At 44.5% G+C, this 15,856-nt stretch overlaps 1 protein-coding gene across 1 annotated transcript in view; it reads left to right on the forward strand.

Moving 5' to 3' along the window:
- The window catches only part of nav3 (neuron navigator 3), a 321,553-nt gene that overhangs the window by 189,015 nt on the left and 116,682 nt on the right, over positions 1 to 15,856 (forward strand). Inside the window, 2 exon segments of the mRNA XM_061714666.1 lie at positions 1,838 to 1,953; positions 15,309 to 15,417. Coding sequence (XP_061570650.1) covers positions 1,838 to 1,953; positions 15,309 to 15,417 — 225 coding nt within the window.

A 15,856-nucleotide genomic window follows, 5' to 3' on the forward strand; every position in this document is an offset into this window, starting at 1 on the left:
CCAGAGATGAGTCAGGTACCCAGAGATGAGTCAGGTACCCAGAGATGAGTCAGGTACCCAGAGATGAGTCAGGTACCAGAGATGAGTCAGATACCCAGAGATGAGTCAGGTACCCAGAGGTGTCGGGGTGTCGGTATGCTCGTGGGAACGTGAGAGAGCTGCAGCTGAAATACTAAACATGCAAGAATGTGAGCTGTTAAAAAAAAGGCGGTAATATATTTCACTGGCTTGGCCTCGTTCACCTCAGTATATTGGCCGGCGTACGTGTTTGACCTCGCTCCATCAGCGCTCACCGTCTGAGGCTCTTGATCGAGCGTAACATTTTCACGAGCTTGTTATTTTTTATGATTTAGTTACTACCAGTGCTCGATGGGACTCGTTTGATTGGACAGAACTTGGCTGAATGGATTTATTTCTGAAGTGGAGCTGTGACTGTGCATATACTCCGAACACGAGAAAACCTCACGATATGAAGTGATCCTGGAAATATAGTGCTGAGTCATCATCAAAGAAAATGCCTGACTTTATCGTTGAAAATTTCTTAACCCTTGTACTGTCTTTGGGTCAAAATGACCTTGTCCTTCTTTTTTCCCCTTCCTCCCTTCTTTCCTCCTGCTCTCGCCTTCCTTCTTCCCTTCCTCTTTTCTCCCTTTCTCTTTTCTCCCTTCGTCTTTTCTCCCTTCCTTCCTTCCTTCCTTCCTTCCTTCCTTCCTTCCTTCCTTCCTTCCTTCCTTCCTTCCTTCCTTCCTTCCTTCCTTCCTTCCTTCCTTCCTTCCTTCTTCCCTTCCTTATTTTCTCCCTTCCTTCTTTCTTTCCTTCTTTTCATTCTTCCTTCCTTCTTTCCTCTTGCTCTCTCCTTCCTTCTCCCTTCCTCTTTTCTCCTTTCCTTCCTTCCTTCTTTCCTTGTTTCCTTCCTTTCTTCCTTCCTTCTTTTCTCCCTTCCTTATTTTCTCCCTTCCTTCCACCTTTCCTTCCTATCTTCCTTCCTTTCTTCCTTCTTTCCTCCTGCTCTCTCCTTCCTTCTTCCCTTCCTCTTTTCTCCCTTCCTTCCTTCCTTCTTTCCTTGTTTCCTTCCTTTCTTCCTTCCTTCTTTTCTCCCTTCCTTATTTTCTCCTTTCCTTCCACCTTTCCTTCCTATCTTCCTTCCTTCCTTCCTTCCTTCCTTCCTTCCTTCCTTCCTTCCTTCCTTCCTTCCTTCCTTCCTTCCTTCCTTCCTTCCTTCCTTCCTTCCTTCCTTCCTTCCTTCCTTTTCTCCCATCCTCCCTTCCTTCTTTTCTCCCTTCCTTCCTTCTTTCTTTCCTTCTTTTCCTTCTTCCTTCCTACCTTCCTTCTTTCCTCCCTTCTTCTCTTCCTCCTTCCTTGACCCGAAGACAGCACAAGGGTTAAATGATTCTTCAAATGAACTGCAGAACTCACTTCCAGACTTATTATCTGTTAACTTAAGAGTTAGGAATAGCCTAAATGTTATGTGCACAAAAATGTGGCTTTCTGACTTTCTTAATAAAAAGAATGACAAGGATCTTCCATCAATATATTTAATCATGACAAAAAAAGCAAAAACTGGCTTGTAACTATTCATATAATTAATTTTGAGTAACCATAATTGATATGATGTTAAAATCTAGACTATTGTAAGCTTTTAGCATATGAATGATAGAAATGTGCTGCTGTTTATTCCCAGTTGCCCTGGGAAATGCCTCTTACAACATAATGAGCACCAAAGTGAAACGGCTCTCAGCAGAAACTGTCCCAGGTGATTTTAGCCACTTTAGCGGCTGCAGGTATCTGAGTCCACGTTTGTAACTGCTGTGTGTTCCCCGTCCTTTTTTACCTGCAGGACATTCTCAGAAAACGACTGCACCATGGTGGCCCCAGCCGACCCCTGTCTCAGCCCCACCAAGGGGGAGCTGGTTTACAGCAAGACAGCCAAACAGTGCCTGGAGGAGATATCAGGTAAGACTTTAAGTCTGCACAAGACTCTAGGAGTTCGGATTGATGCATGCTGATACTGGTTTTATTTAAGCTTCATCTGCTGTTTTGCATCCTTGACCTTGGAGGAAAAGATATGCGACATTTCCTCAAAAGTTGGTACAACTCTCTGGGGCATAAATGAACAGTTTGAGACCTATTTTGGTGAAAACAGCTTAGAGACACGGCACCGAGGGATTCCCTAATTTATTCCTTTTTTTCCCTTTTTAACAATGTGTTTGCGCCTCTGAGCATAGTGCCGGTTCTAGGGACGGCAGTCGACTACTCCACACCGTTCTTGCATCTCCTTTGTTGGACGTTTTGATGTTTCTCCTCTCACCCGGGTCTGTGATGTCACAGAACCCTGTACGTCTGAACAACATGGCAAAAATGAACAATAATCATTACATGTTATCAGAAGCTGAAGTTTCTTTATGTAAAAATTGTGGTTAAAACTCTTTTGTAATAACTACTGTTGGAACTGCTGAATATTTTTAATATGCGACTTCCTTTGATCACAATCACACAGAGACGGAGCAAAACACTATTTAAAACCAAATATTTGCAGCGCTGCTTCTTTAACCCTTGTACTGTGTTTGGGTCAAAATGACCTAATTCTCCTTTTCCTTCTTTTCTCCTGCTCTCTCCTTCATTCTTCCCTTCCTTCCTTCCTTCCTTCCTTCCTTCCTTCCTTCCTTCCTTCCTTCCTTCCTTCCTTCCTTCCTTCCTTCCTTCCTTCCTTCCTTCCTTCCTTCCTTCCTTCCTTCCTTCCTTCCTTATTTCCTTCCTTCCTTCTTTCCTTCCTTCCTTCCTCCCTTCCTTCCTTTCTTCCTTCTTCCTTCCTTCATTCATTCCTTCCTTCCTTATTTTCTCCCTTCCTTCCTTCCTTCCTTCCTTCCTTCCTTCCTTCCTTCCTTCCTTCCTTCCTTCCTTCCTTCCTTCCTTCCTTCCTTCCTTCCTTCCTTCCTTCCTTCATTCTCTTCCTCCTTCCTTGACCCGAAGACAGCACAATTTAATCTGTGCCTCATTTGAAATCAGCGTTCCAGGTTTGTGCTAGCCGCTCCCAAGCGACACCAGGTCCTGCATCAGGTGACGTTGAGTTCAGGCAAATCTGGAGATGTTTTTTCTGAACTGAGTCTGTGATGTCACGTACCCTGCAAACCCGAATGGCTTACTGAGAGACATATATCCTGACAACATGACAAGTGGCTTCTGAGACGATAGCTACTTCAGAAACCTACATTTACATGCCCTCCAGCACAGAAAAAAGATGATTTTGCATCTGCTGCAGCTTCATCATTAAGACTAAAATCAGTTGCATAATCGTATGGATGAGGATTTCTGTGTAATGTTTGTAGAAGATCCCTGCTGCTTTGTCCGTTGTTGGAGCAGCAGTGACGCAGAGCTTCAGCAGTAGCGTCTTTGAAGCCCGCTGCTGTGGGAAGCACGATGCCAGATCTCCGCTCCCTCTGCAGCGGGTTCATGTGGCGAAGGGAGAAGGTCAGCGCTGACAGGTGGACTCAGGGAACATCCGTGTCTCTGGGTTTTCGCCGTCAGGACTCTTTACTTCAATTCAATTCAATTCAATTTTATTTATATAACGTCTAATACAACAAAAGTTTTCTCTAGACACTTTCCAGAGATCAGAACATGAACATAAACCCCCAAGCAATTATTACATAAACAATGGCAGGTAAAAACTCCCCTAGTGGGAGAAAAACCTTAAGCCAAACAGTGGCAAGAAAAACTCCCCTTTAGGAGGGAAGAAACCTTGAGCAGGACCTGGATCATAAGGGGGGACCCTCCTGCCGAGGGCCAGACTGGGGGGTCGGGGACGTCAACAGCACAGCAGGCAGGTGGAAGCAGCAACGGGATGACCAGGGGTGGGGACCGCAGGCCAGCACGCAGCTCCCGAAGCTCCGGCCCAATCATCAAGTCCCAGGTTGGGGTGCAGGGTTGGGGAAAGGTTGAGAAGGGGCAGGGCCAGGGAGAGGAGTCTTGGGGGACAAACCTCTCCCCCGCTTGACCGGGCCGTTGCCCTGCCCCTCTCACTCCCACACTGCAGGATCCGGTGTTGTGCATTCAGAGATGCTCTTTGCCACCGGCAGAGGATGCTGCACCATGTACAAAAGAAAAAAAAGAAAAGAAAAGGGGGGGCCAGCAGAAGAAACTACAGGAGCGACTCTAACACACTAGAGTTTACACTACCTAGAGATTTACCAACACCAGCTACCAACACCAACTTCACCGTGAAGACACACTATCAACAGTTTCATCATCATTAATCAGTTCCAGGAAGGAGGCACGTCACATGAATGGATACGTTTTCATTATCATTATCTTTCTCAGTTGAAGAATCCTGTTGTGTCATTACTCACCGTAGCGGCCTGAAACCGGGCTGAATGAGTTCTGCGTTCCCTCCGTTTCAGCACTTACGGAAAACGAGGTTAAATGGTGTTTGTTTGCAAAGAAAGGCGGCCTGAAATACCCTCCCCGGTCTTTAATTAGAGGGACTCTGCTGAGCTGAACTTCTGCAGCGCAGGGTTCAGGAGCGAGGTACGTTTCGGCCACTTCAAAGAGTTCCTCACCGCAAACCCGGATCGTTGACCGGGAACCCATTGAGATCTGGAACTAGACACCCCTGGCACTGAGAAACTCCATTGTTTCAATCGCTTTTTTCCCAGTTTCCAACGCATATTTGACTGCCGCTATTCTGGAAGTTTGCTTTCACATTAAAGACCACCGCAACGCTGAGATGAAACCGGCTGATCGGTTACCTGTCATTGTGTTGAGATGGCACACGACCAGACGACCGGGTTGCTTCATTCAAATGAATTCAACTCTGTATTTATGGCATCTGAGAAAAGAGGGGTCAGCGTGGATGTTAAACCGAGAAAAGCCGAGCTCGATGGAAACTAAGATGTCAAGTCCGAAGCCAGAAAAATCCCCACAAAGCTCGGCGTGCACAAACAACAGCGTGAGATTATAGGTCTGTGGATGTCAGGTCGGCAGCAACATTCCGACCGTGTTGCTTCGGTCGCGGCTTTTCCGAAGGCCGTCATTTCGCCGTTAAAATTAGCCCTGCATCACTGGCCGGCCGCTTTGTTTGGGGCTCATTACAGACACTCTCCTTTTTCATGTTTCATGGTTGTCCCTTCGCCTCCCCCTCCGGAGCGGAGCGGGAATGGGTCTCTGAAAGGGAAGTTCAAGGGTGTGCATCCCACAAACACCACAGGACAAGTCTGGTCGCTTTACACAACAAGCAGAACCCGTGTCTGGGGTGACAGTTTTCAACATCAAAGCTGCACGTTTACATTAAAATCTTATATTTATACACTGATTTAAGCTTTGGCTTGAAAACAAAAACAAAAAACAGACTTAAAAGCAATCAAAGGTACATGCTTTATGTTTCTGCGTACATAAAGTACTAAAGTATTAGGGCCATGCAGGAGAAAAAATACAGGACTGTCTCAGAAAATTAGAATATTGTGATAAAGTCCTTTATTTTCTGTAATGCAAAAATGTCATACATTCTGGATTCATTACAAATCAATTGAAATATTGCAAGCCTTTTATTATTTTTATATTGCTGATCATGGCTTACAGCTTAAGAAAACTCAAATATCCTATCTCAAAAAATTAGAATATTCTGGGAATCTTAACCTGTAAGCCATAATCAGCAATATTAAAACAATAAAAGGCTTGCAATATTTCAGTTGATTTGTAATGAATCCAGAATGTATGATTTTTTTGTTTTTTTAATTGCTTTACAGAAAATAAAGAACTTTATCACAATATTCAAATTTTCTGAGACAGTCCTGTATTTGAGAGGGGAAGATTTTTTTTTCATTATGCACTTCGAGAAAAAAGTTGAAATGTCGAGAAAAAAGTCAAAATGTCAAGATTAATGTTGAAATACAATTTCAAGAATAAAGGCGAAATTTCGCCTTTTTTCTCAACATTGACTTTTTTCTCGCCATTTTGACTTTTTCTCAACATTTCAACTTTTTTCTCGAAATTTTGACTTTTTTCACAACATTTCGACTTTTTTCTCGAAATTGTATTTCAACATTATTTTCGACATTTTGACTTTTTCTCAACATTTCGACTTTTTTCCCGAAATTGTACTTCAACATTATTCTCGACATTTTTACTTTTTCTCAAAATTTTGACTTTTTTCTCGAAAATGTTGACTTTTTTCTCAACATTTTGACTTTTTTCTCGACATTTCGACTTTTTTCTCAAAGTGCATAATGAAAAAAAAAAATCTTCCTCCTCTCAAATATTATTTTTATTCTTCTCCTACCTGGCCCTGATACTCTTTTTCCATCCGGCTGCTTCCAGCAGGTGGTACCCAGGATGAGAGGATGAGGTGACTGATGGAAGCAAGGCTACTAATGTTGGCAGTGATTGATGAATCTGTCGGCTCGCCGCTGATCCACGATGAGCTCGCGAGGCTCACTGTTTCAGCTCCGGGAGATAGCGTTTAATTAAGTCGGAGCGGGCAGAGTGGTGCAGCCGGCGCCGCGAGCGTACAGGTGTACAGTCCAAACAAGTGACTGTCAGCCTGAGAGAGACGGTGGAGGATAGGATGGTGTGAGGGGGGGAGAGATAAGGGCTGGTAAGAAGAGAATAAGAGGGATTAAGAGAAAGAGGGAGTGATAGACACTGAGGGGAGCGAAGCGAGCGAGGCAAGAGAGAAAGAGTAAGCTGCATGCTGGAATGTGCAGGCAGAGACAGGGAGAGCTGCGCGAGCCCGGTCGCCGGCTACACCGCCCGCCCGCTCCTCCTCCGCTCTGAGGAGAACCGGAGAGAGGAGAGTCAGAGGGGATGCTGCTGGGGAAGTGTGGCGGTGAGCTGGTAATTACAGGAGAAACAGAAGGTGGAGGCGGCTAGATAAGAGTGAATGAAGAGAGACTGTCATTTCATTTCACGGAGGGAAAGATGAGGAGAGTGTGAGCGCAGGAGGTGGGGGAGAGAGAACGTGCCAGGCACTGGGAGATGTTGCGACTCGTTCATCCACGCCCCTGACTGTGGTGAAGCAGAGAGAGAGAAGACGGAGAGACGGCGTGCGGACATGCAGCGGAGTGGAAGAGGTTTGTGTCTGGCGCGGCGTTGGACCACGAGGATGGGCTGGCTTGGGGATGGATTTTACACCTGAGAGCTTTCTCCCTCCAGCCCTGTGAAGCCCGGACCTCCGCCGAGCCGGGAGGTGTGGGGACCCTCCGGTCGGTCTGCCTCCTCCATCCTCCAGATCCTCCCCATCTGCTCTCTGTGACAACGCAAGCCAAGATGTGACAGAGAGATCCAGGCACAGGTGAATCCGCCGCTCCCATCTCGGGGAGAGGAGAGGCAGCGATGAAGAGAGGAGCAGAGTTCTCGGTGTACCAGGGGGGCAGCCCCGCTCGCCGGCCTCCCCAGCCGCTCCCCGACAACCTCAACCTGCGGCTCAAGCAGCGTTCGCTCACCAACCTGACCCTGCTGGGCGACGGCGGCGAGCAGCGCCTTTACTCCTTCGAGCTCCAGGAGACGGCCACCCGACTGTCCCGGCCCCAGAGCTTGTCCCCGTCCCCGTCGCACCAGGCGGGCGGCAGCCTGCAGGGCAGCCCCAGGAAGGAGGCGGGGTCGCCGCGCGGCGCCGGCGTACGGGGCACCAGGGCCCGCTCCCTGTCCCTGTCCCTCACCAAGGTGCTGTCGCAGTCGGAGCACTCGCTCATCCCCGTGCCCTGGAGGTGCACGGCGGCGGGCGGGCGCCCCCAGCGGGCGTCCTACAGCGGCCTCCCGAGGGTGGAGCCGCGCCGGCTGTCCAGGGAGGGCGCGGCGGAAGAGGGCGGCAATCAAACGGCGGCCGGCGGGAGACGCGGGGAGAAGGACAGCGGGTACTGGGCGGAGGAGGAGGTTTCGGGGGGAGGTCCTCGCGAGGGGACGGCTCAGCTGGATAAGGAGGTGATCCTCACCATGCTGGGAGACCTGGAGAAGGTGCTGCAACCTCAGCCTCGCCCACGTGAGTTCACACTCAGGTCACGACTCAACACACGTGCAGATATCAAATGTTTAAGAAGGCATGGGGAAGAACCAAAAGTAAAGAAAACTGTCAAATTGTGGAATTGCTGTGATAAGGATTTAAGAATGTGTACCTCAATCTATGTTTTCAAAAAAATGTTTAAATATAAAACGATAAACAGTTATAAAGAACTCTGTTAATTATGTTGGTGTGGCCTATTATAGATTAACATGAAAATAGCACCACTATATACTAGGGCTGTGCGATTAATCGATTTTAAATCTAAATCGGATTTATTAATCAAGACGATGTTAAAAAAAGGAAAATCGGAAAATCGATTTTCCTTTTTTGCAGCTGGCTGCATGCGTCTAGTCATCTTTGTTTGGTCAAGAAAATTGTAAATGTTATCACTTTACTAAACTCAAGGAGGATTTACAGTATCTTTCAATTGCACTTCATTCCCAATAGGGACATTTGTTTGCTATTTTTCTTTAAAAATAAAGATAAAATATTTGAAACAATTTATTCCATTGTCTTTTGTAGTTTTACCAAAAAAATCGAAATCGAAATCGAAAATCGGGTTTTCAGAGAAAATTTTTTTTTTTTTTTATTTTTGTCCAAAATCGCCCAGCCCTACTATATACCCCTTTTTGCATTATTGGTATTACTATTTTTATATAACATAATGCAATGACAGTTTCTCTTTGTTTTCTTTTTATATATTTCTTTTCTTATTTGTGTATTATCATCCACCGGATGCCATATTGTGTGAATGATACACTCTGCACAGGATAGGCTATAATAAGCCCTCGGCTTCAGCCTACTCCTTTTTCGGACATTTCTATTTACCTTTTATTTTATTTGTGAAATGAACATGTAAATGTCTCAATGTATTCTGTCCAAAATAAACCATTCATTCATTCATTCATTCATTCATTCATTCATTCATTCATTCATTCATTCATTCATTCATTCATTCATTCATTCATTCATTCATTCAAATACTTCAGACATGATGTGGTTCCACTTCCTCCCATATGAGCAGAACTACACAGACTGGAAATGTTTGTTGAATGGAAGTTGTGGTGCAGAAAACGCCTCGTATAAGCTGGTTATTCTCTTAATCCTGACGCTGCAGAAACCTACTTCTCACAGCATGTTTGTAGGAATTGTAGATGGAACTCAAAGCGTGCTCCTAAGAGTAGGCTTCACAAGCATCATCCTTTATTAGCCGGTGCACAATGCACCATCACCCACGACAGCTTGAAATTGCTGACATCCACACAGAAAAGGACAATTCTTGTACATGCATCTTTCCCGTCTTGTGCGTTTAGTCTGTCAGTCACCAAACAATGGCTTTGGGTGTGCATGGAGCCGTCCGTTCAGCTGAGGCGGTAGCGCTCCCAGCATGTAGGAGATGTTTGCTGGAACTCTGCATGTCTGCAATGAGCACCTGTGAAGTACAGACTGCAGTTAAAATGACATTTTATTTCAAGGCAGTGACGGTAGAGATGATTTTTTTGCAGCTGTGGCATCATCCATCTTCATCCATGTAAAAATGCTCTGCGCTTTAGCTTCAGATAAGCAGATTATTCTTGATTTCCCTTCAGCAGGTTGAAGCATGATGCAGCATTTAACCGAATACCTTGAGACTCAGGCGGTAGAAATGCAACACCTCCTCCAGTAAAGGAGCTTGTGTTGCTCACCCCTCCCTCGGCCAGTGAATCACAGCCACTGTGATCAATAGTTCATTATTGCACAACATTATTGTGTGCAGACATTTGTGGCTCCACAAATGTTTTTCATCTCTTTGCATGCACGCTCCGTCACGTATTTATGCAGAGTGTGCACTCATATGCATCTCTCAAATGTGAGTCCAAATACTTGAAGGTCTGTTTACATTCTTAAGGAGCTTTTTCAGCCCCGCCACTTTTGGCTTTCTGTGCATTCAGCTGTCGTCGTGGCAGTTTGCCCTTTTTACCAAAGGAAACAGTTGCTGTTTATGTGTATTAAGGAGGTCTGAATGTGCCACTGCGAGGAAACTCAATCCTCAACGGGGCCATGAAGACATGGGAGGATATATGTGGATGTTTTTGTCCATTTGTGCGTGAGAGTTCCGACAAACTACCACAACAACGGTTTACCGTAGCTGGTGTGCAGTTATATTTAACAGGGCACTCGCCTCCATTTATGTGGGCTGGCATGAGATGAGATTAATGATTGGGATGGTATCTCTAAGATTCTGCAGCTGTCTACTAAAACATCTGTCCATAGAAATAATGTGTGTGTGTGAGAGAAAGAGAGAGAATCCATGAGTGTGCGCACATCCCTGTTCTGTGACCTTTTCACATCCCAGTACAGACGCTCACTGACCTGGTTCACGTTGGCTGCTCGGTCTCAGTACCGGGTTGGTGTCTAGACATCAGCCTGAACCCAAAGAACCTCCCTGCAATGTTTGACGCTGATGTGAAAACAGCAGCTTTAACGTCTATAAACTACAGTATGTGGTTATCGGGTGAAATGGATTTGACTGCACGCATCTGTGTCCCCCCATATCCGCGATTATGTGGGTATAATGTTTTGGGATGAATATCAGTGTTTTGCATCTCTGAATGCAAAACACCGGATCCTGCAGCGTGGGAGTGAGAGGGGCAGGTTAACGGCCCGGGCAGGCGGGGGAGAGGTTTGTCCGTCAAGACTCCTCTCCCTGGCCCTGCCCCTTCTCAACCTTTCCCCGACCCTGCACCCCAACCTGGGACTTGATGATTGGGCCGGAGCTTTGGGAACAACGTGCTGGCCTGCGGTCCCCACCCCTGGTCATCCTGTTGCTGCTTCCACCTGCCTGCTGTGCTGTTGCCGTCCCTGACCCACCAGTCTGGCCCTCGGCAGGAGGGTCCCCCCTTATGAGCCTGGTCCTGCTCAAGGTTTCTTCCCTCCTAAAGGGGAGTTTTTCTTGCCACTGTTTGGCTTAAGGTTTTTCTCCCACTAGGGGAGTTTTTACCTGCCATTGTTTATGTAATAACTGCTCGGGGGTCATGTTCTGGGTATGGGTCTCTGGAAAGCGTCTAGAGACAACTTTTGTTGTATTAGACGCTATATAAATAAAATTGAATTGAATTGAATTGAATATTAGGGTGCCTTCCCACCTGTCCCGTTTGGAGCAGTTGTTCCAGAACAGGGAGCGTTTCCCCCTAAAGATCGGTTGGTTTGGTATATGTGAACACAGCAATCACGCTCTGATGTGGCACAAAACAAGCGAGCCGAGATCTCCTAGGAGAGGTTAGGGTTAGGTTCTCGGCTCGCTTCCATTCCAGACCTGGAGCGGTTCGTTTGCAGTGAGAACATAATCCACACTCGCTTACGATGCTCTATAGTTGTTATTTTTCCCGGGGTACGGAAGAGGAAACTCCTTCCGCGTTCATTTCGGACCAATGACAGAACAATTGTTTCTCACGGCATTTGTTAACAGCTTTGAACCGCTACAGACGGTTGCCTTGTGAACACAAACCCCACAAACGAGAAACCAAACAACTGTATCGATTTAGTCCCTGAATCGGAACAAAACAAACGGGCCACAGGTCTGAAAGCACCTTAGATTCCTAATGGGGACGTTCTGAAGCATGAACTACCTGTGGGATCTGGTTAGGTGTGCGAGCAGGCAAGGTGTCTCGTCTGAAACCACCTCTGCTACCAAACTCCAAAGAGTTGCTCGTAAACGCACACACACACACACACACACACACACACCTTGGTCTGCTCTTCAGTGCTACTTGAACTGTCTCCTCAGGATGGAGAGTCTAGGTCCCCGTGTCAGTTTGTGAGGTTAGGTGAGGCTTGAGTGGCGGGGGAGAAATGAGAAAGGGGAGATTCAGCGAGGAGGTGTGGTATTGTTTGAGGTTGCGGTGGCTCCCATTACAGCCGGGAGCCAAACGGCGCCTCTTTAACGAGTACTGATCTGGGAAACGGCCAGACACGGCATTCTGGGCATTTTTGGGGCGTGTTCAATCCTGACAATCCCTTTTTCTTTTTTTGTTACATACATAACCTGGTTACTTATCTCTCTTTTTTTCTGCGTTTTAAATAAACCTCACCAATTTAGTCGCCACAGAATCAGCATCAGATGTTGAGTTGAGCTTTTTAAATGCAAATGATGACCTCTGTTACATGTGGATATACAGTATCATCTTTCTGTTATGTCTCTTACATGCTTAGATTTGTCCACCCAGACCGTGAGGACAGCGTTGATCACATGACCATTTCCTCATTGAAATGACAGGTTCAGATGTGCCTGTGTATTATACTTTGTCGTGACTGCTTTGACGTAAACTAGGGTGACATGTGGCACAAAAAGCTGTGTGCATCATCTCACAGCTTACATCGTTGCAGGATGAGCTACTTTTGTTATGGCAGTCCGTTCAAATCCATCAGTTGTATTTCAGTGTGATGGCAGAAAGACCATCACGCTAAAACAAAGAAAAGAAACTCTGTTACTGTTTGTTTAAACTATCACTATACAGCATTGGTTCAGGGAGGTGTGCCGTTGTAAAAGCTGTTTCAGTATCTGATTTGACTGGACGCAGTCGTGTCTTAAGTTAATTTATCCAGATTTCATCAACTGAAATCCCTCTACGACATTTAAGAGCTTTTACAACCATTTCAAAAGAATAGGCAAGGCAAGTTTATTTGTATGGCACAATTCAACACAAGGTAATTCAAAGTGTAATTAAACAGTAAATAACAAATAAAATGAAATAAAATGATAAGAAAAGAGGTAAAATAATAAAAAGCACAAGTTGTAAAAAGGTAAGGCAGTAGAGTCCAGCAGGTACATCTCATTCTTACAATGGCAAGAATTACATTTCTATACGGTCAAAATGTACAAAGACCAGGTCAAATACAGTATTACAAAAGTAATCTGTAACAATTCATACGGTGAATTAAACCAATTTGGCAATTCTATGCCACAATGCCTGTTTCCAGGTCTTATTTCACACAACTGACGAGAATACCTACATTATTCCTTTACAGTTCTTTGGGGAAGCAGTTTGTTTTTTTATCTTGCTGTATGACCCACTTTCTCTTGTGGTTCAGTTCAAGGACAAGTGTCCTGACATGCTCTGTATGGAATATATAGAATAAAGTGTTTGTTGTTCTGGGTTGGCAACCCAGATGCAACTAAATGGGGCAAATGACATTATCACCTGTTGATATTTAACAGATGTGCATCCAAGTTAAACACCTCTCACTCAAACCAAAATGTTTTTTAATCAAGCGTGTGCACTCTCTGTGATGTTTTAGCATGTGTGCGTGAAAATAACATTTGCACAGGCATCACACGACTCCCAAGCACTCTGAAGTGTCTCCTGGGAGCCGGTTTAACATCCCTGCAGCTCGTACTCTTCTGATTCATATCACTGATTATAAAAAAAAACACTTACCATACTTTTCTGCCCTTGGCGCTGAGCTGCCTCAGGAGTCACTTCAGGCCTTTTCACGCCTTCCACCAGATCCATCGTTTGCCTGATCACCGTTATGGCCGTCAGTGTCAGTCTGCAGCCCGTCATCAGCATTCGCAGCAGAGCAACCATCACGTCCCGTTGTAAGATGTCCGCTGGCTTATTCGTCGCAACTGTGGAGACACTTTTCCTCTTAAAGCACCTTAAAACAAGAGAGCAGAGAGGCTCTTGTCTCTTGCCACTTGATAATTACCCATTCTGTGGTTCCCGCCTGCAGATATAAGCTAGCCTGACAAGCTAACAGAGAGGCCTAATTGGAGCAGACAGGCAGATTCTTTGGTGTTGCCCCCACTGCTTGCTGGTCTGAAATATTGCCTACCATGTGCTTATTACCAGCTCTCCTTTATAATGAACAGATGCCTCAATGAAACAGATGCTTTATCTGTAAAACAGCCACTAAGAAGGAGAGATAATACGCATCAAAGTGTTTCTTCTGCTTTAGTGAGGTCGGGAGCTGGCAGCGTTTTCCACTGTGCCTGACAAGAGGAGCGCAGAAAACTATGACAAAGGTGGCTTTTACAAGCAAGACAGTGTCGTAAACTGACTGACGGATCATGCAGTGTCATGACATGACATTTCTGCATCAGCCTGGAGGAAAAAACCAACGCATAAAGCATTTTTTTAGACGTTTTTTTTTCTTAAGTAAAAGAAATGCATCCAGTGCAGCCTGACAGGCTGATTTTCTAGGTGGGCTCAAATTGTCGGAAACAGAATAAAGCAATCCCCGCTGCGTGTCAGCATGACTGGTCATCATTCTGGTCCTACTGAGGTGTTCAGTGACATGCAATGACATACTGTATGTCAGATGTCCTCTTCACTTCCTGTAGTGTGGATCAGCCTCCCGGAAAACCTCAGGGCTGCAGGAAAGGTTTTAAAAAGAGACTCAAGATCCATCTTTTTAATCAGGCTTTTAACTGACTTATTTAACTCTTTATAATTTTCTATGCTCACTCCTATTTCTATTGGATCTTACTACACTGTTTTATATCCTGTTTTATTATCTCATTGTTTTATCTCAATGTTATATTTAAACGTTTTAGTTGTTATTTACAGGACTGTCTCAGAAAATTAGAATATTGTGATAAAGTTCTTTATTTTCTGTAATGCAAAAAATGTCATACATTCTGGATTCATTACAAATCAACTGAAATATTGCAAGCCTTTTATTATTTTAATATTGCTGATCATGGTTTACAGCTTAAGAAAACTCAAATATCCTATCTCAAAAAATTAGAATATTCTGGGAACCTTAATCTTAAACTGTAAGCCATAATCAGCAATATTAAAATAATAAAAGGCTTGCAATATTTCAGTTAATTTGTAATGAATCCAGAATGTATGACATTTTTGTTTTTTTTAATTGCATTACAGAAAATAAATTAACAATATTCTAATTTTCTGAGACAGTCCTGTATGGTCTATTTTATACATTCTATTGTTTTATTCTATTGTTTTATTCCATAAGGTTCTAATATCTTGCTTTTTTGACCTATACAGGATTTTATGCCACTTTTTAGTGTGTATTTTAACTTCATAGTCTATCTTATCCTGCTTTCTTTTAGCTTTTAGCTCCAGTGTTTTCCTCATGGGGAGCCTCCATGCTGGGAGTGGACAGGGCATTAATACGTTTTATATTGTTTTATGTAAAGCACTTTGTGTTGCATTTTCATGCATGAAAAGGGCTAAACAAATAAAGTTTGATTTGATTTAGTGTGCGTCCAAGCAGGTGAAGCTTTAGCGGGGTTTGGATGAGTACTGTAAAGATTGTGTATGCGCGGGTTCGTGCACCTGAGTAAATCCTGTGAAATGTGCGTCTGCAGGAGAAGACCCTGAGACGAGACGTATGAGGACAGTGAAGAACATCGCTGACCTGCGGCAGAACCTGGAAGAGACCATGTCCAGTCTCCGGGGGACACAGCTCAGCCACAGGTAGGCACCCGGACGCAGAGGTGTCAAGTAACGAAGTACAAATACTTTGTTACCTTACTTAAGTAGAAATTTTGGTTATCTATACTTCACTGGAGTAATTATTTTTCAGATGACTTTTTACTTTTACTCCTTACATTTTCACACAATTATCTGTACTTTTTACTCCTTACATTTTAAAAACAGCCTTGTTACTCTATTTCATTTCAGCCTTTAATAAAAACTATCCAGTTAAATTGCTCCATCCGGATAGAGTGAATTTGGTTGTGGTTGTTTCAGATGTTCTTGTCCAGTTTTGTTCTTACATCCGTTCCCTCAGATTCCTGCAACTAAACTTGGATGTACATTCCAATAAAGGTTAGGATAAATGATAACATGCCTCTGAAGTTTGACTTTTTGCACCATTACAATACTTAGTCATCATATCTGCTGCTCTCTGAAA

The sequence above is a fragment of the Cololabis saira genome, chromosome 23 (genome assembly GCF_033807715.1).
Source record: "Cololabis saira isolate AMF1-May2022 chromosome 23, fColSai1.1, whole genome shotgun sequence".
In the NCBI taxonomy this organism is placed as follows: domain Eukaryota; kingdom Metazoa; phylum Chordata; class Actinopteri; order Beloniformes; family Belonidae; genus Cololabis; species Cololabis saira.